General features: G+C 37.2%; 1 protein-coding gene across 1 annotated transcript in view; it reads left to right on the top strand.

The window, feature by feature from the left end:
* Positions 1–23,570, top strand: part of LOC127623870 (intraflagellar transport protein 172 homolog) — a 40,090-nt gene that overhangs the window by 7,506 nt on the left and 9,014 nt on the right. Inside the window, exons 16-42 of the mRNA XM_052098446.1 lie at positions 3–170; positions 255–391; positions 527–634; positions 3,269–3,353; positions 6,116–6,208; positions 6,305–6,382; positions 6,555–6,803; positions 7,559–7,637; positions 7,787–7,907; positions 8,085–8,229; positions 8,376–8,465; positions 8,780–8,877; positions 10,825–10,960; positions 11,058–11,174; positions 11,513–11,655; positions 12,113–12,206; positions 12,441–12,505; positions 14,256–14,436; positions 15,339–15,436; positions 17,468–17,597; positions 19,152–19,250; positions 19,613–19,722; positions 20,913–20,976; positions 22,019–22,105; positions 22,192–22,308; positions 22,958–23,068; positions 23,185–23,304. Of these exons, the coding sequence (XP_051954406.1) occupies positions 3–170; positions 255–391; positions 527–634; positions 3,269–3,353; positions 6,116–6,208; positions 6,305–6,382; positions 6,555–6,803; positions 7,559–7,637; positions 7,787–7,907; positions 8,085–8,229; positions 8,376–8,465; positions 8,780–8,877; positions 10,825–10,960; positions 11,058–11,174; positions 11,513–11,655; positions 12,113–12,206; positions 12,441–12,505; positions 14,256–14,436; positions 15,339–15,436; positions 17,468–17,597; positions 19,152–19,250; positions 19,613–19,722; positions 20,913–20,976; positions 22,019–22,105; positions 22,192–22,308; positions 22,958–23,068; positions 23,185–23,304 (3,123 nt within the window). The remainder of the gene's footprint in view (positions 1–2; positions 171–254; positions 392–526; positions 635–3,268; positions 3,354–6,115; positions 6,209–6,304; positions 6,383–6,554; positions 6,804–7,558; positions 7,638–7,786; positions 7,908–8,084; positions 8,230–8,375; positions 8,466–8,779; positions 8,878–10,824; positions 10,961–11,057; positions 11,175–11,512; positions 11,656–12,112; positions 12,207–12,440; positions 12,506–14,255; positions 14,437–15,338; positions 15,437–17,467; positions 17,598–19,151; positions 19,251–19,612; positions 19,723–20,912; positions 20,977–22,018; positions 22,106–22,191; positions 22,309–22,957; positions 23,069–23,184; positions 23,305–23,570) is intronic.

A 23,570-nucleotide genomic window follows, 5' to 3' on the forward strand; every position in this document is an offset into this window, starting at 1 on the left:
AGCTCCACCTGTATGACATCGACAGCACCAAGAAGAGCACCATGCTGAGTTTCTGTCCTTACGTCCAGTGGGTACCTGGCAGTGATGTAGTTGTGGCTCAGAACAGAGGAAACCTGTGTGTTTGGTACACCATCGACAGCCCGGAAAGGGTCACAATGTTTCCACTCAAGGTGAGCTCAAATCCTGGCCCAAATCTCAAATCTTCATGTTTAGTCAACTGTGAGTTTGGTCACATGACTTTGTGCCTGCCGCAGGGGGATATTGTAGACCTGGAGAGATCCAATGGTAAAACTGAAGTCATTGTGACTGAAGGGGTTAATTCTGTCTCCTACACTCTGGATGAGGGACTGATCGAGTTTGGAACAGCCATTGACGATGGAGACTATTATAGGTACCAATAATATCTACAACGAGGCCTCCATTAGGACTTATGAAGAAGTGCAATGTTTGATAGAGTATAGATATTAACTCATGATGCTTAAATGATGTTAATATACTCTGGTCTTGGTTGCTTGTGTGTGCACAGGGCCACAGCATTCCTGGAAACCCTGGAGATGTCTTCAGAGACAGAGGCCATGTGGAAGACTCTGAGTAAACTCTCCCTTGAGGCACGACAACTCCACATTGCTGAGAGGTCAGACAAGCAAGACCACATAACTTAATGACATCGCCCCTGGAATCATGTGCCTAACCCTGACGCTTAGGAGCCTGTAAAACAGATTAATATTGACAGAAATATACTAGTTCTGCCATCTTGTACATCCTCAAATACAATTTGGACACATAAGCCACTTTTAAAAATGCATTAATGTAATTGCATTAGATTGCAATACTTACTCCATTTAATTTTATTTTTCAGTCATTTAAACTACACAGAGCTTGAAAAATTATAGCCAAAAATAAACTGATGCAATGTTTGTTAATCGTCATTTTATTATATTGCCCTTAATTGTGCTTTGGTCCTCGCACAACAGGTTTTCTCTTGGTACACCCAAAGTCTTGTTTCTGGCTACGCCACTGCCTTAATCGATCCCAGATGTGTATGACTTTCTTTCTTCTGCAGGACAGAAATTAAGATTTTTAGAAGAATATCTCAGCTCTAAAGGTCCATACAATGCAAGTGAATGGTGACCAAAACTTAATAGCTCCAAAAATCACATAAAGGCAGCATAAAAGTTATCCAGACTCCAGTGGTTTAATCCATGTATTCTGAAGTAATCCAATACATTTTGGATGAGAACTGACCAAAATATAACAACTTTTTCACTATATTGACATCAGAGATTGTCTTGGTGATCAGGATTTCAAGCTCTATTACACATCCTAGTGCCATCTAGTGCTATGTGTATGCTTGAAACACTAGGAAATGTAATCAAGCTTGAAATCATGATCGTGCCTTGAGACTGCATTGGCAAAATGCACAGTAAAAAAGGAGTTACATTTTGGATTAGCTTTTTGCTACCTTTATGTGCTTTTTGGAGCTTCAAAGTTAAAAATGTAACTTGCATTACAGAGCTGAGATTTACTTCTGAAAATCTTTGTTTGTGTTCTGCAGAAGAAAAAAAGTAACACACATTTGGGATGGAATGAGGGTGAGTAAATTATGAGAGAATAAACATTTTATTTGGTGAAGTAAATGTAAATGGCCTGCACTTATATAGCACCTTTTAACCTTAGCGGTATTCAAAGCGCTTTACACTGTGTCTCATTCACCCATTCACACACACATTCATAGCCTGCCATTGGGAGCAACTTGGGGTTCAGTGTCTTGCCCAAGTACACTTCGGCATGTGGAGTCGTGTGGGCCGGGATTCGAACCACCAACCCTGCGATTAGTGACCAAACTGCTCTACCAACTGAGCCACAGCTGCCAAGAAATCAAATAAAAGGGGCCTGGGTAGCTCAGCGAGCAAAGACACTGACTACCACCCCTGGAGTTGCGAGTTCGAATTCAGGGCATACTGAGTGACTTCAGCCAGGTTTCCTAAGGCAACCAAATTGGCCCGGTTGCAATGGAGGGTAGAGTCACATGGTGTAACCTCTTTGTGGTTATTATAATATGGTTCACTCTCGGTGAGGTGCATGGTGAGTTGTGTGTGGATGCCACGGAGAATAGCGTGAAGCCTCCACATGTGCTATGTCTCCGTGGTAACGTGCTCAACAAGCCACATGATAAAATACGCGGATTGATGGTCTCAAACACGGAGGCAACTGAGATTTGTCACTACACCACCACGAGGAGTGCATTAGGAATTGGGCATTCCAAATTGGGGAGAAAAAGGGGGATTTAAAATGTGTCTATTAGAAAGAATCTCTAAAGTTACGTATCTTGCATTTAGCTGCGAATGTTTAATGCATGTCAGAAGCATTAATCATAAGAGAGGGTTCAAAAGGAAGCAGCTGTGTGGGACAGCTATTGGAACACTTTAAATGCTGAAATATGTACTTAGATTAGATGCAGCTGAAAGTAAAATGTGTGTAATCTTGTGCAAAATAGACAAACCCCTTCACCTGAGATGAAAAATCTTGTAGAGGAGGATAAAAAGCACCAAATGTCCTTTTGAAAAGGCTTCCAGTAGCTTTAGGAAGCAGTGGGCATGTTTAGAGTTTTCCTTTTACTGTATAGGCATTTTTAAAAGTGTTCTGAAACTGGAATTTAAATGAGCAGGGTTTTAATAATGCAAGATGAGTTTGTTATGTATAGGCTTATCTGCATAAAGCATGCAGAGAAAAAGTGGTCTGAACATGGCGGAGAATGCAAGTAAGAAAAATGTCTGAGCACACTTCCTGCTATCTGTTTGCCTGATGTAATTTTTGAGAAAGCATGAGCCATGCTGTCTGTCCAATCACGGCTTATCTTTCCTATCCATTCTCAAGGCCCTGATCTGTTGCAGTATTGATAGTTAATTGTGAAATTATTCTGCTGTTTGCATTTGATGTTATTGGGTTAAAGGTGCCTTCACACTAGACTTGTGCTTCATTCACTTCCATTCATACCTGTGCCAATGTGGGAGAGCAGAAATGTAAGCACATGTGAACTTGTTAAGTCTTTCGTTCAAGTTTGTAGAACTCTGACCTGCAAATTTGTATGGCAAAAATATGTGTGACCAATAGAAGTTCAGAACGTCAGAGATTGATCTCTGGGCTCAATACGAAAAATCGGCACGGTTTGCTGTATTGCGGAAAAGTGGAGTAGATAATATATTGTAACATTTTAAATAGTGTGACCGCACTGTAACCTGATGGTGATTGTTGTGACTTTCCGCAGGTGTTTTGCAGCACTTGGGGATGTGTCGAAAGCCAGATTCCTGAATGAGACCAACAAGATCGCAGATGCTGTCTCAAAGGAAAATGTACGTAGACCAAACAAACAGAGCTTGGAGCATGGAGTTATATCAGTTTTGATGGAAAGTTAAAACAAATATAACAATTCAGTTTAACGATAGCTAAATTTGCTTAAAAATATTTGATAACCAGCCTGATCTCGTGAAATTTACGTGAACATGACAACATTTTTGTAATTCAAAATTGACGTGCTGTATAACACGTTTGGCTGTGTTCAGTTGGGGGCATGGTGAATTTTAGATATATCTTTAAAACATACCTCCCTTACCTAAAACTTTTGCCTCAACCTAACCAATAGTGTTTTAATATATATATACTCTGGTGGCCAAAAGTTTGGTATAATGTACAGATTTTGCTCTAATGGAAATAAATTGGTACTTTTATTCACCAAAATGGCATTCAACTGATCACAATGTATAGTCAAGACAATAATAACATGAAAAATTACTATTACAATTTGAAAGAAATTTTCAGAACTTCTTAAACTACTTCAAAGATTTCTCATAAAAAAATCTTCCATGTGCAGCAATGACAGCTTTGCAGATCCTTGGCATTTCAGCTGTCAGTTTGTCCAGATACTCAGGTGACATTTCACCCCACACTTCCTGTAGCACTTGCCATAGATCTGGCTGTTTTGTTGGGCACTTCTCACACACCTTACAGTCAAGCTGATCCAAAAAAAGCTAAATGGGGTTAAGATCCATAACACTCTTTTCCAATTATCTGTTGTCCAATGTCTGTGTTTCTTTGCCTATTATAACCATTTCTTTTTGTTTTTCTGTTTCAAAAGTGACTTTTTCTTTGCAATTCTTCCCATAGGACCTGCACCCCTGAGTCTTCTCTTTACTGTTGTACATGAAACTGCTGTTGAGCGGGTAGAATTCAATGAAGCATCTATTTCTCAATCTAGAGACTCTGATGTACTTATCCTCTTGTTTAGTTGTACATCTGGCCTTCCACATCTCTTTCTGTCCTTTTTAGAGCCAGTTGTTCTTTGTCTTTGAAGACTGTAGTGTACACCTTTGTATGAAATCTTCAGTTTTTTGGGAATTTAAAGCATTTTATTCATAGCCTTCATTCCTCAAAACAATGATTGACTGACAAGTTTCAAGAGAAAGCTGTTTATTTTTTTTGCCATTTTTAACCTAATATTGACCTTAAGACATGCCAGTCTATTGTGTACTGTGGCAACTCAAAAACAAACACAAAGACAATTTTAAGCTTCATTTAATGAACCAAATAGCTTTCAACTGTGTTTGATTTAATGGCAAGTGATTTTCTACATCAGTAATGTCCTGACTTTACATTGTGATCAGTTGAATGCCACTTTGGTGAATTTAAGTACCAATTTCTTTACGAAACAGCAAAATCTAAATCATTATTCCAAACTTTTTACCACCACGTCTTTTGAGACGTTAGGAATTAAAGGAATGTTCCCGGTTCAATACAAGTTAAGCTCAATGGACCGCAGTTGTAGCATAATATTGATTACCACAAAAAATTATTTCAACTTGTCCCTCCTTTTCTTTAAATAAAAGCAGAAATCTGGTTACTGTGAGGCACTTACAATGGAAGTGAATGGGGCCAATTTTTTATGTTAAAATACTCACTGTTTCTAAAGTATAGTCATAAGACGTAAACAATATGCGTGTTAACATGATTATGTCAACAAAACCTAAAATCTTAAAATGACTGTAAAAATGATAATTTATACATATTTATAGCTCAAATAATACATACGTTTTAACAGAAGAATTAATGTAAGTGCTTTTATAAAATTATAAGCTTCACATTTATGCAATTAAATCCTCGAAAAATTGTCCCCATTAATTTCCATTGTCAGTGCCTCAATGTATTTCCATTTTTGCTTTTTTTTTTAATGAAAAGGAGGTATGAGTCAAAATACATTTTTTGTGGTAATCAGTATTATGCTACAAATGCTGTCCATTGAGCTTAACTTGTATTGATCACAGAACATTCCTTTAAGGGGCTGTTCACCGCATGTGTTTTCTTGTATTAAAAAAAACTAGATGCAGTGCAAGCAGTAGAGCAGAATGCAGGAGTCTCGAGACAAGTTTTTAAAAGGTTAAGTTCTTTTAACTTAATGTGGCGTCCCAGAAACGTGGCGCTCGTGCAAGATGTTGAAAAAATCAGCGAGATGTAGCACAATGGTCAAAGACTTCCATCTAGCACATGTTTACATTGAAAAACAATTACAAAACAGAGCCGATGGAAGCAAAAACGCTCTCTGTGTTCTAATAATTCGAATAATGCTGTTAATACTTGACAAACAATTCCATGTTCCAATAATTCTGTTAAAGCTGAAGTGTGTCATTTCTGTGCCACCAAACGGAATTGAAAAAATAAACGTTTGTTTTCAATCAGCTTCCTGAAATACACCCCGTCTTCTGTGGATCAAACAAACAGACAGTCCCGCCCCCCCAACTCACTTGTGTTGGTATGGATGGGTCGCTCAAAATAAACAGGAATTTTTATAGCTCCATGGAGACACAGTTTTTGAGATATGTAACCTATAATTGGCTTACTTACAGTTGTCTCTGCATATTAAGCTGGGATAAGAGAAAGTATTTTAATTGACCAATGGCCAATGCCACTAATCACAAAGTTGACAAAGGTTCTGCCAACATATCGGCCTTGACCAATATGTCTGTCTATCATTAGTCTCTAATGTAATGTAATACCCTAAAATGTACATATGTTGTACTTGGCTTATGCATTTTAAAATCAAGTATTATTTACTCTCCTGTAGGGTGGTATTGGTACAGACTACTACCAAGTGAAGGCAAGGCTGGCAATGCTGGATAAGAATTTTAAGCTTGCTGAGATGTATTACATAGAACAGGTAACGAATAGTCTACTGTTTTAATACATGTGTCAGAGCAAGCTGAGACAGTTATATCACCATTGCTGTGAGTAATATTGCAGTGTAACCCTATAGAACGCGGTGGATGAAGTGATGGAAATGTACCAGGAGCTCCATATGTGGGATGAATGTATTGCGGTGGCAGAGGCGAAGGTAACATCCATTTTAAATGCAGCATGCATATTTATAACCTCTAGTCTAGTGTATATGTAAAATTTGAATTATTTAAATTTTGAATGCAGTATTCTCATGCTTAGTGCATCAGTTAGTGATCAGATTGTGAAATCTCAGCCTTTTACATATAATATGTGTTTATCCCATAAAGGGCCATCCAGAGTTGGACAATTTGAGACGCAGTTATTATTCCTACCTAATGGAGACTAATCAGAATGAGAAATCCGCGGAGGTGAAGGAAAGTGAAGGTGATTTCACTGGTGCTGTTAACCTCTACCTGAAAGCAGGACTCCCTGCTAAAGCTGCCTGGCTGGCCATGAGCAGAGATGAGCTGTTATTAAATCATGACATCATCAACCGCATCACTTCTGCGCTCATTAAAGGAGAGTTCTATGAGAGGGTGAGTTTTACCTGAGCTCCAAGTTCAGAACTGACTGTAAATAGTGCATGGAAAAAACACAAAGAGAGTGTCTGGCATGGCAAGATGGTTGTTGTTAAGATCCACCTATTTACTGCTTGATCTTAGGAGCACTCTACTGAAAATACCAGCTGAGACTGGCAAGAATTTCCATGCTGTTCTAGGCCGGTTAATGCTGGTTAGTGTTAGCGTGGTCTGGTGCTGGTCTTTGTGTTTTTGTGTTGTTTTCATGTAAAAAATATCTGAACATCCTTGAGAAGCAAAATATTTAGTCTTGTTTTCACGAATAGCTTGCAAAATGTTGTGACATTTATGCTTGAATAAAAAAAAAGCTTTTTGCCATTTTTCTTACCTCACTGGCAAATTACTTTTCTTGTTTTAAGCATACACCTCACTAAATTTTGTTCGATGTCTCTGAAAAGAAGACTAGAATCTTATGACATTATATTCTTCAAGTGAATGTATCTTTGTTTAAGGATTTTTAGATGTTTTTACTGGAAAGTATGACAAAATTACTGAGAAGAAATTACAGTGTAGTTGGATCAGCATAACCATGCTCAAACTAGAAAAAACTGGCAAAGATTGTGAGCCAGCATGGTCTGGTTAAACTAGTTATTAAGGCTAGTGTGGACATTAGAATCCAAAACACTACATATGCTGATGAGCAAACACAGCAACAGTATTATTGGTGTGTTATTTTTCTGTGAAATCTTATATTAAGTAAAATTGTTTAACAGGCAGGTGACCTGTTTGAGAGGATAAGAAATAATCAAAGAGCCCTGGATTGCTACCGTAAGGGAAATGCTTTCAAGAAAGGTATGTACACTATGCTTATTAAGAAGGATCCAAATACGGTATTACATTCCAATTCAACCATTAAATCCGTTGGGATGTGAAACATCAGAACTGTAGATGAGACTGGACATGGCACCTTCATTAACCTCTTCTACATTGTGCTTCTGCAGCGGTGGATTTGGCTCGGGTTGCCTTTCCTGCAGAAGTTGTAAAGCTGGAGGAAGTATGGGGTGACTACTTAGTGCATCAGAAACAAATGGATGCTGCCATCAACCATTACATAGAAGCTGGGTGAGTTTCTAGGGAAACAAAGCTAGAGATCTGCACGTGCATATGTGTTCACCTCATCTTCATTCACTTGGTTTGAAACAGAATGGGCAATTAAATTTGAATCAGTTTGCCAGGCTCTTTTTGGTTTGTCCTTTTCTGAATTTTTTATATCCTCCAAACTCTCCTCCCCTGGTGAAGCCGCTCTACCAAGGCCATAGAGGCGGCGATCGCAGCACGACAGTGGAAGAAAGCATTGCACATACTGGAGCTACAGGAGGACAAGACTGCAGCCAAGTATTACCTTAAGATAGCCCAACACTATGCTTCTGTACAAGAGTTTGAGGTAAAGTTTACCTAATAAAATAGATTCCATCAGGAAATACCTCTTAAATCACAGTTCATCTGCTAAATTTGAACAAATGTCACCAAAAAACATGATCTGGATTGAATCTATGTTGACTAAACTTGTCCTGTTTTGCTGAACAACAGGTGGCAGAACGTCTGTTTGTAAAAGGGGATCATATCAAAGATGCTATAGATATGTACACTCAGGCTGGACGATGGGAGCAAGCTCATAAGGTGAGTCACATTTTGATCCTCTGCAGTTCGATTTCTCTTAGTTAAACATGCAAAGGGCAGTTCTTAAGACCGTTTTGCTTTAAGGCACCATCCTACTAGGCTATGCGAAATAAAGTTGTTCGAGTTTGGTGGGGGTGGCACACCTATTCTACAGTTCCTTATTCCAAAGGGTCCAAGATCAAGATGTATTGTTTTAAAATATGATAATTGGGTTTGGCTAGCATGATTGTTTTCTTTAGCTGACTTGACTAAATCAGAGTGTTGTAGTAATTTTCCCCACTGGCTTTCTCTTTCTGTCCTTCTCCAACAAACAGCTTGCTGTGAAATGCATGACACAAGAGGATGTGTCTGCCCTTTACATCAGTCGAGCACAAGAGTTTGAGATAGAGGGGAAGTACAAAGAAGCTGAAAGGTAAACACACACTGCAGAATCATTGATCTGATCATTATTGATTACTGATGTCTGGATTAATTAACTGTGTGTTTTATTAAAGACAAAAGCAAACCTTGTGCTCACTCAGAATAAAGAAAATGTAGAGAATTCAATTGATATTTTAGTCACATTTCTCAAAGATATTGCTTCACTGCAAAAACTGACCGCTAGATGTATTCAGTTACTGATACATTGAGTGTGATTTGTCTTTTATACGGCAGCACACTATCTGGTGCTGAGTAATTTAAACTGAGATATTTTAAAAAAAGATAGACTTGGGCCACTGCATTTACTGTTCATTTAAAGTTAATATAAACCTTGTTTGGAACCCATTTTACAGTACTTCTGTAATGTGACAAATTGCAGAGTGAAACTGGATATGTGGTGTGAAATAATATAGGATGGGACAAATGTATCTATTTAGAATTGATTTATTCATGAATAGTGGACATTTCAGATACCAGATTGGAACGAGACCTCATTGCAATTTTGCCAAAATAGTGTCTCAATAGCTATTTGGCTATCGGTTAACCTTGTGTCAGTGAAACATGCATTAAGAAAGATAAGAGGGTCCATTTTAATCTCACGTTGACTCAAACTTCCATAACATGACATATTTACATGTGAAACAAAATATTTAGAGGGAAGTAACATAGGGTGGAACTTTTTTATAGATCCGTATTTGATTGGATCATGAAAGTAGGCTACTATGTTATTGGTTAATGCTATTTTTCTCCGCCCACATACCCTTTGTTACATCAGCAGAAAAGAAAAGGCCAATGAATATTACATTTTGTATTACTATTATAATTTTTCCTTTTAGAATAACGTTCTCTGATAAATCATGAACAGTACAACCAGGGACATTTATTAAGAAAGTAAATATTGTCAATTTTGACACCTTCGTTGTTCTCTGTCATTTTGGAAAAACCTACAGATCTATAAGTTAAAACATGAAGAACATATGTGATGGTGTCATGTATTGAGGGCAGATTGCTGATATCTGTTGGGAGAAAAGAACAATTACATGACTTGAAAATCATGTCATGACAATAATAACCAGTAGATGGCAGCAGAGACTATGTGGTCTGATTGCCTGTTGTAACTTAATTTTAGAATGTCTCATTTTAGATTATGTTATCACAAGTTATGCATTTGTTTTTCTAAGCCTTTTCAAACTAATTTTGGTTTTCAAGTAAAAAGAAATTGTTATCATTTTGAAGAGACATTTTTTGCAGTGTCACATTATGTCACATTATGCTTACAGTCAAACCTGACATAGTGTTACAAAGACAAGTTTTTTGTTTTTGTTCATTGATCTGTGTGTGTTCTGCATTCTGTCTTAGTCTCACCCATTCAGTTGTGTATTTGTGTATGTGTGCATGTGTGTGCTCTACATTGTGGGTGTATTGTGGTCTCACCCCCTCATTTCTGTGTGTTTGTTCTGCATTGTGGCTGATCTATTGATTTTATTTGACAATTTAAAAAACACACACTCTGTGTGTGTGTGTGTGTGTGTGTGTGTGTGTGTGTGTGTGTGTGTGTGTGTGTGTGTGTGTGTGTGTGTGTGTGTGTGTGTGTGTGTGTGTATTGCATTGTGGCTGATTTATTGATTGCATTCGACAAATCTGAAAAAGTTTGGGACTCTGCCACTCCTTTCTTGTGGTCACTGCAAAGGTCGAAATACTGACTCATCGAATCTAGTCAATTTTCTTTGTAGTGGTACACAACTTTTATGAGTTTTGTACCACTCATATTGGGGAAACCATTTTTATTAAAAAAGCAAAAATGAATTGATCAAACATTCCCAAGGAAATTTTAAAAATGATTGCACTTTATACAATTAGCATTGCCTCAAGTCTCAAGGAAAAAATTTATTGTTGCTGCATTGAGCAGTCAGACCTCAGTGTATCCCTCTGTTTATAGGCTGTTTACCACTGTAGATGAACCAGACCTGGCTATCACCATGTACAAGAAGATCAAAATGTATGATGACATGATCCGTCTAGTTGCCATACATCACAAAGACCTGCTGCAGGAAACGCACATTCACCTGGCCAAGGTTAAATTGGTCATTGGAACTTTATTTAAATTTGTGTTGCTTATTGCTCTATAAAACCTTCACATGCTCTGAATGCTTTGTGTTGTGTTTATCACAGGAGCTGGAGGCTGAATCCAGGTTCCAGGAGGCGGAGTACCACTACCTTGAGGGTCAAGACTGGAAAAACGCTGTAAACATGTACAGAGTCAATGACAAATGGGAGGAAGCTTACAGGGTGCGTATACACACTATACTCTTAAGGGAAGCCTGTTTGAAAAGCATACTACTATACTTCTCATACTAATTCTGCAATATATTGATTCTGCAGTAATGGGAAGAGTAGTATGGTATGATGCTATTCTGAATTTGAAGGAGATTGCATGGCTGTATGATTGATTTTATGCACCTGTTAGTAATCGGTGTAGCTGTAATAGACAAACTCCTTGATTAGAAGGGTGTGCCAACATACTTGCCATTTATAGTACATTCTCTTTGATTCGAGTTGATATAATGTAAAATGAAGAGGGATTCAAACATGGCAGATACAAATTCCTCTTGATTTGTATACAACAGATAGCAAAGGGCTATGGAGGAGCCAGTGCCCATAAGCAGGTGGCATACTTGTGGGCACAGAGTCTTGGAGGAGAGGCGGCAGTTAAACTGCTAAACAAGTTTGGTATGCTGGAAACGGCCATTGACTTTGCTGCTGATAACTGGTAAGTCTCTGCTAAGTCAGTGTTTGGACTTAATTGCATTATATAGTGTTTTGCTGTCAACATTATATGCAAGATGAGTCAATAATTTTGTCAATTGTTCAATAGAAGAGAAAGACTGTAAAATAAATCTGTATATCTGCGTAAAGCTAATCTTGTCAACTTCAAGGCCTTTGTTACATGGACTTAGGCCACGTCCACACTAATATGTTTTATATTGAAAAAACATTTATTTTCCTAAGTTTATGCCTCTTATCCACACTAGAATGGTGTTTTCCTCAACTAAAAACATTGACTTTCTACTTTACACTTTTGTAAAACCGAGTTTTCAACCAAAAACATATTGTAGTGGACATGGCCTTAAAAGCACTCTAAATTTTATCTAAAAACTCCAATTTGATTTCATTTGTTTTCTTTAATTTGATTTCTTTAATAACAGAAATCTCTTTGTCTTCTTTAGCTCCTTTGACTTTGCCTTTGAGCTGGCCCGACTCTCCATGAAACAGAAGATCCCTGATGTCCATCTAAAGAAAGCCATGTTTCTTGAAGACCAGGTATTACTGAACTAACAGACATTATTCTTTTTTCTGCACTGTAAAGCTAGAGTACAATCAAAGTAGCTTGTCCGAATGCTGTTGCAATAATGTTTTGCAATATTGTTATATTAGATTTGTTATTATGATATATTACTCCCTTTTTAACTCTAATTTAGGCCCACACTGAGTTTATTATTCTCATTATTAATGTTCCCATGGTGCACAGCTTAATTGTAATGTTTCAATTTCAAGGGCAAGTTCACTGAGGCTGAGACAGAGTTCATCAAAGCTGGGAAACCCAAGGAGGCTGTGCTAATGTAAGTGAGCTTTCATATCACACATTCCTACTCAAATACACACTCGTCACTGAAATCAATCGGGTTTCAAAGGTAAAAGAGAATTGCCTTGCCGTAGAATTTCCTGTGTGCATGGACTTTTTCCTGCACTCTGGCACTCCTGTTACGTGTGAATTGATCTAATGAGTGGCCAGAAGCAGATGGAACCAGGATGCAGAGTGCTGATTTTTAGATCTCATGCAGGAGTGGTGGGCTTGGGCTCTGATGCTACAGTAAGAGGGGAATCAAATGATCACTTCCATGTAGGGGTGTACTGATTCACTCATCTCACGATTCGGTTCAGTTCACGCTACTGAACTCATGGTTCGGTTCGATTCACGATTATTTAAACTAAGCCTGAATCAAGAAGTTTTTTTTACTTTAAAGACCAATGCAAAACCTTTCCTTTAAAATGTAGGTAAAAGTACTGTTCTTAAATGTGCTAAATGATCCATCAGAGATGTACTGGGACTTAAAATCAGCTTAGAAGATGGCAATGGTGACCAAATTGAAGTATAAGAATAATTCTGCTTTGCTGAAAATACGGAATTATATTATATACATATACTGTCACTGATTAAATACATTTAAAATATTTTAAAATAATATAGTCTCTGATTACATCTAAATATTCTTAAAAATATATATATATTGAATTGAAGTGTCTACTTAACCAGTTAAATAATAATTATTGATTAAATCAAATCAGACATGACATAATAATTATATTCCCCCATATCATTATTATACATAATATTCTGCATGGCATTATCATTAAAGGTGCACTCAGTATTTTTTTAATTACTTTGAAGTAACTTACATTGGGATACAGTGACACCTAGTGGCCTGGAAGCTGCATCATTCAATGTTTTTCAGTTACAAATGACATTGTTGAAATTCACTATGCACAGTAAACCAGGATTAATTTAATCCATGAATGAAAGTGTCCAGTAACAGGTCAATTACTGAGATTAAGGTAGTAGTATTCAGCTGGTCACGTGATCCTAACATGGCTGCATGTAGAATAAAAGAGCTTATATAAGGTTACTGATATAACTGATCTCACATGAGTGATCATGATTTTATACATATTTTTCAATATTACTATTAATTTATTTAGAAATAAAACTTTTTAAATGAGAAAAACAATGACTGATGATAATAATAATAAAAAAAATACTTCAATTACTTTAAACTTCTGTAAACTTACATTTTCCCTTGTGCACTCAGAGCAGATCATTCTCATGCACCAAGCGGACATTCAATCCCTCTCGCTGAAATGACGCATCTCTCTCCCGCTGCTGGTTTCACTTTCTGCAGTTTCAGCCGAACTCATCATGCAACACATTTGACTGCTAGTGTGCAATCGTATTTTAGAGCTTTTCTATTTGTATGCCCACATTACATTGGCCTATTTTTGAACCGTGATGTATAATGCCACGATAAACCGTTACAGCCCTACTTCCAAGAGATAAAGCTGCTCTGAGGAAAAAAGTTGAAGGGGAAAAAGTTCCTGTTGCTAGTTACTGTGATAATGTTTTTAGTTACAGTTTTATTACACAGGTATTAATGAACAATAGCATTAAATGATAAAATGTTCAACAGAACATTAAGAATTAATTTTGTTCTGTGTTTGCCAAGACTTTTAATGGATTTAATCAAAATTATCATGTATGTACAGTGATGTATGATTTTTATTTTTTAAATAAGAGTTCTTCTGTCTCTATTTTAGGCACGTCCATAACAAGGACTGGAGTAACGCCCAAAGAGTGGCTGAGGCTCATGATCCAGAAAGTGTAGCAGATATTCTAGTGAGCCAGGCTAAGTTCTGCTTTGACCAGAAGGAATTCCAAAAAGCAGAAGCCTTCCTGCTCAGGGCCCAAAGACCTGAACTGGCTGTTAAATACTACAAAGTAAGAGTCCTCAATCAAAAGAGATTTTCAATCAGTAGACAATAAAACAGGGGTCTTCAATAGAGGGTCAGGTCAGCGGAGGCACCGAAGGGGGTCCACCAATTATTGTTTGATGTCAAACAAATTTTTAGGAAAAAAAAGTTAAACATGAATATTGTATTTAGTTGTCTAACTGTTAAAGTGAATAAAAGTTAACAAAGTTAAATGTAAGGAGCTGCATTTTAGCTAAATTTAAACAACTTTACAGCTCAAATAATACATTTGTTTTAACAGAAGATTTAATTTAAGTGCTTTTATAAAATTATAAGCTTCACATTTCTGCCTTTAAATCCACAACAAATTGGCCACATTCACTTCCATTGTAAGTGCCTCCCTGTGCTTTTTTTTAAGAAAAGGAGGGATGAGTCAAAATTGTTTTTTGTGATTATCAACATTATGCCATAAATGATGTCGACTGAGCTTAACTTGTGTTGAACCTGGAATATTCCTTTAAGCAGCACTTAATTTTATACAAAATGTAACCTGGACACCCCGCTCCTTCTGTCTATCCACCAAGCTGTCCTTGACTTGAAATAAGTTTATGACATCTGAAATAAAACATAACCAAAAAGCACACTTTCTAAACATTCTTTTGATAAATCTGTGTACTTTCTCTGGTTTATGATTTATTAAATGTTTATTCACACTGTGAAATGTCCCTTATATGTGTGAAATAGTGAATATGGAAATTAGATCCTTTCACACTCACACATTTAATCACATTTCAAAACTCTTGAACCCTTCCTTAGTTCAAAAATTCACTCAGTTCTCAGTCACTGGAAAAGATATAAGACTTCTGCTTGTGTGCTGAATATTAATATTAAGCTTTGCCAGCTTTGTAAAATCATGTTTTCCTTTTCCAGGATGCTGGGATGTGGACTGATGCAATGCGGATCTGTAAAGACTATTTGCCCAGCAAGCTGAGCATCCTTCAAAAGGAATATGAGAGTGAGGGCAACTGGTAAAAGAACACTGTCTTAACTCTAATAGCATCTTTTCCCCTTTTTATGCTTTACTTTTATGTGTCATTCAATATTTCTCAGAAAATCCTCCCTTGTTTATTGTTCTTCGGAATCTAGGGCTCTGCAGTTGTGCGGAAAAACGAACAGCTCTGAACTACATTCAGATCCTCTTTTGGTTGCTTGGCTTTCCTCATTTATTAAAACATGGCAGCTTTTTATCCTAAATTAAATCCATAATGAGCATCTCATTAACACAGAGACATGCAGCAAATCCTTCTCCACAGATAACTTTCCTATTTTTAATGACTTGTGGGAAAACATCAAAGGCTTCTTTGCTGTCTTCCCTGGGAAAAATATTTTGCATAGTCAGTTCAAGGCGCACTCAGCAGTAATCTATGCCTCTTGTATCGTTAACATATTTTCTTTCAATAGCCTGAACTTTCTTACCATGTTGTCTTTTACCATTGACTTGATTGCGACTTTATCATCTCAAAGGTAATTTTCTCTTTCCAACAGGAGAGCTGTAGCATGCAAACGGTATATAATGTGATGATTAGTTGTTCAGTTGTGCGATTATTGAGAAATATTAGAAAAGACAAATTGCCAGGTCTCCTAAGCAATCAAATTGGCCCAGTTGCTAGGGTGGGTAGAGTCACGTTGGGGTAACCTCCTCGTGATCGCTATAATATGGTTCTCATCCTCGGTGGGGCACGTGGTGAGTTGTGCGTGGATGCCACGGAGAATAGCGTGGGCCTCCACATACACTACATCTCGCTCGACAAGCCACGTGATAAGATGCGCGGATTGACGGTCTCAGTCACAGAGGCAACTGAGATTTGTCCTCCGCCACCTGGATTGAGGCGATTCACTATGCCACCATGGGGAGTTAGAGCACATTGGAAATTGGGTGTTCCAAATTTGGGAGAAAAGGGGAGAAAATAAAACAAAAAAAAAGAAAAGAGAAATGGACCCTTTCCCAAGATTCATCCCATGTTTACTTTTGCTTGCTCAGACAAGATTTACAGAACGTCCCATATAGGAATGAACTGTAGATTTCTATAAACAGTGCGGTTATCAGTAAATGTGCTTGTTAAGTGGCACAAATTGAATGGATATTATTTTTACATGACATTGTAAAGCATTTTTATCTGCTGTTTTTCTTTTAAGAATTTTTTAATTACACAACAACTCGACTAAAAGCGGTGAAGACTGCAAATAAGAATTGAGATGCTCCAAATCAACTAAAAAGAGAAACGACTTAGTTGACAGTCAGTGCTCTCAGAGCACAGAAAGTAAACCAACATTGTCATTTGGGACAGGGAGTAAGGACAGTGTTTCAGGAGGGTCAATCACAGTTGCAGCATGTGCAAAATTTCAGAGAAAAAGCAGTTTAAGATCTTTTCATGTACTAGGTGAAACTGAACTGCCCAGTTTAGAAGAATCAAACCTCTTCAGGTGTGTGTCATTCTTTAATAGTTCTGTCAGCCATTTGGCCCTGTTTGCCTCTGTGAATTGTGCTGATGTGCCTTCACAGCCACTTTTTAATTTGATTTAATTCACTTCCTGCAAGCATGACTTCAAAATATGAAAGCATACAAAACATTGAATTGGGCTTTTTTCACTGCTGTTTTTGAGGAATTTTATAGCTGAAAAAAAATGCCAGAGAAACAAGGTTTTATTTTTCATTTAGGTTTCACGGTCATCAACCTTCACATCATCTCAGGATTTGAAGTGTGAATGTCTGAATACCTTTAATAAGTAGAGTTTTCAGAGGTTTTTTCAACACACTTAGCACAGTACAGTAAGATTCAAACTGTCTGGCCAGCACTAATAAAATTGTAGTCCTTATTGATTTTGCTGGAAAATTAAAAGCAGGGAGTGTTTTTGTGTTTTTCTTCCCTTGGAGACTATAACGTCAATAAAAACAGATGGAAAACAGGGAATAATAAACAAATGATGTTGTCTCTCACTATAATTTATTTCAGATAAATGTATATAATGTATGTGTACGCGTGTGTGTGTGTTCTCAGGGGTGTGGAGGGTATGGTCGAGCAGGCTCAGGAGTGGGAACAGACGGGCGAGTATGCTCGAGCTGTGGAGTGCTATCTTAAAGTGAAGGACTCATCTAACGTGGATTTAATGATGAAGTGTTGGATGAAGGTAAAATCTAGAGACGCCTGGCAGTAACAATTTTCTAAATTGCAAAAAAAAAGGTAAAAGACTTCAGAAATATAAATGTAAACAGTTTGGGAAAATTCTGAAAACGTTTGGAAATGCAAATAAAACAGTTGAGGAAAATTCTCAAACAGAATAAGAAAATTCTGAAAACATTTGGAAACATGAATCCAAACAGTTTGTGAAAACTTCTGAAAACATTTGGAAACATGAATCCAAACAGTTTGTGAAAATTCTGAAGAAGTCTGTTTAAACAAATCCAGAAATACAGAGAAACAAAAGCATAAATCCGACTTTAAATCAAGCGAAGGGGAGAGAGCCAGCATGAATAAATTTGCCAGAATCGATCTCAGTGATATGTTAATACAGAAAAGCTGTAGTTATTTTGAAAATGCTGTAATGTTCACAGTTTCCCATGAATTTAAGATTGATGAGCCAGATCAGACATTGCGTTTCCATGAATCTCTTATAGAATTTTACTGCTTTTTCATTTCATTCATAGAATACGCAATGTGTTGTGTGTGTGTGTGTGTGTGTGTGTAGTGAGTGGGTGGGTTTGGGTAGTTTATGAGGACTTTTTTTAGGGCATTATGCTACACATGTGGTTTATGAGGACATTTCTAGTGTCCCCATAATTCAAATCACTTAAAAAAAAAAACATAGTTAATATGTTTTTTATGTAAAAATGCAGAACGTTTTTTTTTATGAGGGTTAGGTTTTGGGATAGGGTTAGGGGATATAATCTATAGGTCTTACATTATAAAAATCATGATATTCTACAGAGAGTTCTTATAAGGATAGCTGCACCAACATGTGTGTGTGTGTGTGTGTGTGTGTGTGTGTGTTTAATGTAAATTATAGCTAATACCTAAAAATATTGACACAAATGAATCATCAAGGCTATGTTTATAGTTTGTAAATAATAGACTGCTGTGTACGTATACATAGTGGGACCAGCTGATAGTCTGTTTGACTTTTTCTTGAAAGGATAGTTAATTTACTCATCCACTAAGGATAGTTAATTTACTCATCCATTTACTCATGTTGTTCCAATCCATATAGGTTTATTTCTTCACTGGATTGGAGAAGGAGACTTTAGGCAGAATTTAAGCCTCAGTCACCATTCTCTTTTATTGTTTTTAAAAAAAAAAGCATGCAGTGAAAGTGAATGGTGACTTAGGCCAACATTCTGCCTAACATCTCCTTTTGTGTTCCATGGAAGAAAGCACGTCATGCAGTTAAAACAAAAATAAAAAATCTGTTTAAATTTAAAATACTGTTGGTACAGTATGAATGTGTTTTATTGAATTCTCGATTAACAGTGGTATGTGGCTATCCATTAGAGAGCTACTCTTATGATATGAAGTATCTGTTCATTTGATGCATTCCTTTTCAAATCAATTAAATACAAATTATGCAAGGAAACTATTTCACATACCCGGTGTATGTTTGTACATGTTTAAATGCTCTCCAAGAGCTTCTGTTTTAGTTGTGCCTACAGTTCCTACAGATAATTCCTCAAATGTTCATGTCCTTCAGGCAGCAGAATTGGCCATAAAATTTTTAACCCATGACAAGGCTGTGGAGGTCAGTCAGGTTGTTGGGCCATGTCTGATTCAGCTCAGAAAATACAATGAGGTATGTTTATTATTTAATGAAATTAGATGTTTTTTCTGTATTTGTGTTTTTTTTTTCTGTATATATTCCTTTTCAACATTAAACTCCCCATTTGACATTGACTTTTTTGTTTTCCTTGGTTAGAATATTGCGCTGAAATATAAAAATAAATCTAGCTTTTTATCCTTTGAAAGTATTGTGTTTGGAGAGTGCCACACTAAGAGGAAATTGTGCTTTCAGTGTGCTTGTGTGCCTGTGTGTGTGTATATTTAGTGTATGACACAAAGGAAATCTGACTGCACAAAGAGCTCACAGACTTCGCCTATTCTTTGGCGTCCTTCGAGCTGTGGACCTATTGAGGTACAAAATGTTTTTTTTTTCAGGCTGCTGAGCTCTACCTCAACCTGGACCTCATTAAGAATGCCGTAGATGCTTTCATTGAGGGAGAAGAATGGAACAAAGCCAAGAGAGTGGCCAAGGAGCTCGATCCAAGGTGAGCCCCTTAGCAGACCAGTCACCCCTAACAACGCTAGAGCCAACAATGTTAGAGGGAGGCAGTGAAATCACACTCTCTCGCTGTCAGAAAAATCACACAGCCAGAACACAAACCTCAGTGGTGGGCATGACCTTCACAGTTTATCTCTGACTGTCTGCTATTAATGGCAGGAAATATAGATTTCAGAATTTCAGAAATGCTTTCTATTGTAACTTGAGGTTTATACTTAAAAATCCACAGATAGTATAGAATTACACAATAGTCATGCTTCTGTGCAATCTGACATATTTGCTGTACACAATATTGTGATCCAAGAACCTCAATTGACTCTGCAATCTGGATTACAGAGGCACTTACAATGGAAGTGAATGTGGCCAATTTTTAGAGAGTTTAAAGGCAGAAATGTGAACATTAATTCATAATTTTTTAAAAATCATTAAAAATTCGGTTCAAATTTGTTGAGCTGGAAAGTTGTTTAAATTGTCATTTTACGGTTTATGGTGTTATGTCGTCATGGCAACAAAATTTTACAATTGCATGTAACTTTACACAGAAATGGTTGGTATGTAATTTTATCACACTAAAATCATGTTAACACACATATAGTTTACATCTTATGGCTATTATTTTGAAACCGTAATATTTAACTCTTGTAATCATCATTGTGCCACAAATGCTGTCAATTTAGCTTAACTCAAGGGATAGTTTACCCATTCATGTTCATTCTCTAATTATTTAATCAACCTCATGCCTTCTCAAGCTCGTATGACTTTCTTTCTCCTGTAAAACACAAACAAAGAAACGCTTCACTTCCGCCCAGCTCTCCTCTGCTCATTCACGAGAGAAGCTCCTTTTCTGAACTTGAAAGTTTTGGACCCCATTGACTTGCATTGTTTGGACTAAAACAGCTCATACATGCTTCAAAAAGTCTTTGTTTGTGTTCCCCAGAAGAAAAAAAATTCATGCAAGTTTGAGTCAGTATTAGAGTGAGTAAATGAAGAGAGAATTATCCTTTTGGGTGAACTATCCCTTTAATTTAATACTATGCAGTGCCATTTCAGCACATTTAATGTCGGCTTAAACTGGATTGCTGGTAGTTATAAAATAAGAAGCAGGGTTTTGCCATGAAGTTCCAGAAACAAAAGTGGCACAGTTGTTTAGTGTATTCACCTTTTCTTTCTTCACAGATTAGAAGAATATGTTGATAAACGCTACAAAGAGCACCTGAAAAACCAAGGCAAAGCTGACTCTGTAAGTTAACCTTATCAGATCTGTCTTAAGTTTCTTTTTTATTTTTATTGGACTTTTTGTGACTTTTATTGATAGGGAAAGTAGAGTGGGCAGGTAAAGATTTGGAGGAGGAACAGGATCAGCAAAAGATGCAAGATGTGACCCACACAAGCATCATGTCTCAAAATGACCGAGCATGTCTGCTACTTAATGCTAGGAACTGCAAGCAGTCAGAATTTTAAGTTTAAACAAATTTTTTTTTAATCTATTTCCTAGCAATAGCAGTTGAGGTGAAAGAATGCATTAAATGGGCATAACACAATGCCACAGACAGCAGCTCCCTAGTTTGATACTTCATTGTTTTCAGTTATTGTTGTGAGGAGGGAAAAATGGAGATGATTGCCTCGATTCAATTTACAATAACAGATATGAGTCACCAAATTGATGTGAGCCCTTGCTTCTCATTGCAATGCTTTATTTCTCGTACTGAAGAGAAAGCCGGAATATTATCAAGGAAACTAGTTAAATGAACAATTATATGTTTAAAAAAGTAGAATGCTAAGTAAAGATGCACAGTGTACTATATCATATCCCAAATACTGTATATCATGTGTATGAATCTATTTGATCGTACATTAATGCAATAAGCCATGAGAGGCTGTGTTAAGCAAAGCAGAGAGTGCAAAACTCCCTTAACCATGGTAAAATCAATTTAATGCATAGCCTCAAGTGGCTTAATGCTTTTATAAAACAGCAATAATACACTTCCTTCTGCAAATAGTTCACTATGTTTGCCAACTTGGTACATTTATTTTGAACGTAACTGGTATGCATTTATCAGCGTTTATATGCACAGCTAATCCAATCAGAATTTAGGGTCAGGGCTATCCATTCAAATAAACAATGGATAGCAATATCTGTCAATTTTAAAGATTTTTTTAAGAGCAGATCAAATACTGCATATTGCATTTATTATCTGGACGACTCAATGAAAATCTTTTTTTATAGTTGGAAAAAGTACACCATGATGCCTTAAAATACTTGACCTTTGTTTTTCAATCAGTTGGTTGGAGTTGATGTGGTGGCTGCCCTGGACATGTACGCCGAGAGGGGACAGTGGGAGAAATGCATTGACACAGCTTCAAAACAGGTGCCGGTTCATCTGTTCTTCACCCTGCACATGTTCAGTATGGAGGCGTGACAGAATTTTCACCAACAGTCTGCCTTCTCCAACAGAATTTTAAAATCCTGCACAAGTATATCGCCCTATATGCCACTCATCTGATCAGAGAGGGAGAGGCAGAGAAAGTGCTCTACCTGTATGCCCAGCACGGTGTGCCAGCTTATTCACAGGTACATTCAGAAAGTGTCATCCATGTATTGAAGGGGAACTTCTGAAGTCTGTACTAAAGTGTACTGAAGTCCACTTATAATGTTACTCAAGGATTTTTGCACCAAAAACAGTTGTAATTTAGTTGAACATAACTAATTGCCTCCCTTTCTTTGACACTGAGAATAAAGCAGCCAGTTTTTGCTACTAAACCTGACTGTAAACCAGGTCCGGATCTAAAGGGAGAGTGCTTAGCACCCTCAATTGAACAACGTTGGTGTGTTATTGAGTCTTCACTTTAACTTCTAGTGCACCCCCACTAAATTCAGAAGCACCCTCCGAGATTTTGTTTTGGGATCGGGCCTGATTTAAATGACCTCTTTTGTGATAAGCTTACCTTAAGTCATTCATCAGGGGTTGCCAGGTTGCTGAATTGTGATGTAGCTTAGTTTATTAGCAGCCTAGTTTATTAGCATTTCTGTAGTTTATTAGCATTATCCAAAACGAAGTATAGTGCATTCAGGTTATAGATTTTTACCAGCCAAAATGAGGTATTTTAACAGTTTTATTTCAAAATTGTTAGCAAAATTCTCTTTTCCTTGATATGTCCCATATATTGAAGGATTTTGAATTTTAGCTTTCCACTGCAACATCTTCCATCCTTTTCTTCAGAACTTCAACATCTACAAGCGGATGTTCCTGGAGCTGGTGAGCCTAAGAGACAGGGATTGTGCAGAAGCTTATCGGATGTGGGCTGATATGAGGGACGTTCTTCTGCTGCTTGTGAGCTCTGGGTTTCTATGGTCGCTTACACCAGGATAAACAATATTTAGACAGTATTAATTGTATATTCAAGAGGGAGTGATTGGTTTACTGAATCTCATCTCTGTGGTATCCAGTGTGAGAACCTGACCAAGTCTTCTGAGGCTAATTCTCCAGCCCACGAGGAATTTGAGCAGATGCTGCTGGTTGCTCACTATTACGCCACCCGATCAGCAGCCAAAGGCATTGACCAGCTGGTGTGTATATACTTCACAGCAGATATTTATTATATGCAAACAACAGAAACCCAATGTGGTATTGCATTTAAATCTTGCTGTCACATACGTCCTTGATGCTTTATATGTTTAATGTCATCCTGAAATAAAGTCAATCATATTTACTTTCATTAATTAATGCCCTTGATCTTATTGTGCATGATTCATACACATTGTTCTTCTGTTGATTTAACCAAGGCCGCAGGGGTAGGGAAAAATATTAACCAATTATATTGTAGCCTACTTTT

Source organism: Xyrauchen texanus, chromosome 30, assembly GCF_025860055.1.
Source record: "Xyrauchen texanus isolate HMW12.3.18 chromosome 30, RBS_HiC_50CHRs, whole genome shotgun sequence".
Classification (NCBI taxonomy): Eukaryota; Metazoa; Chordata; class Actinopteri; order Cypriniformes; family Catostomidae; genus Xyrauchen; species Xyrauchen texanus.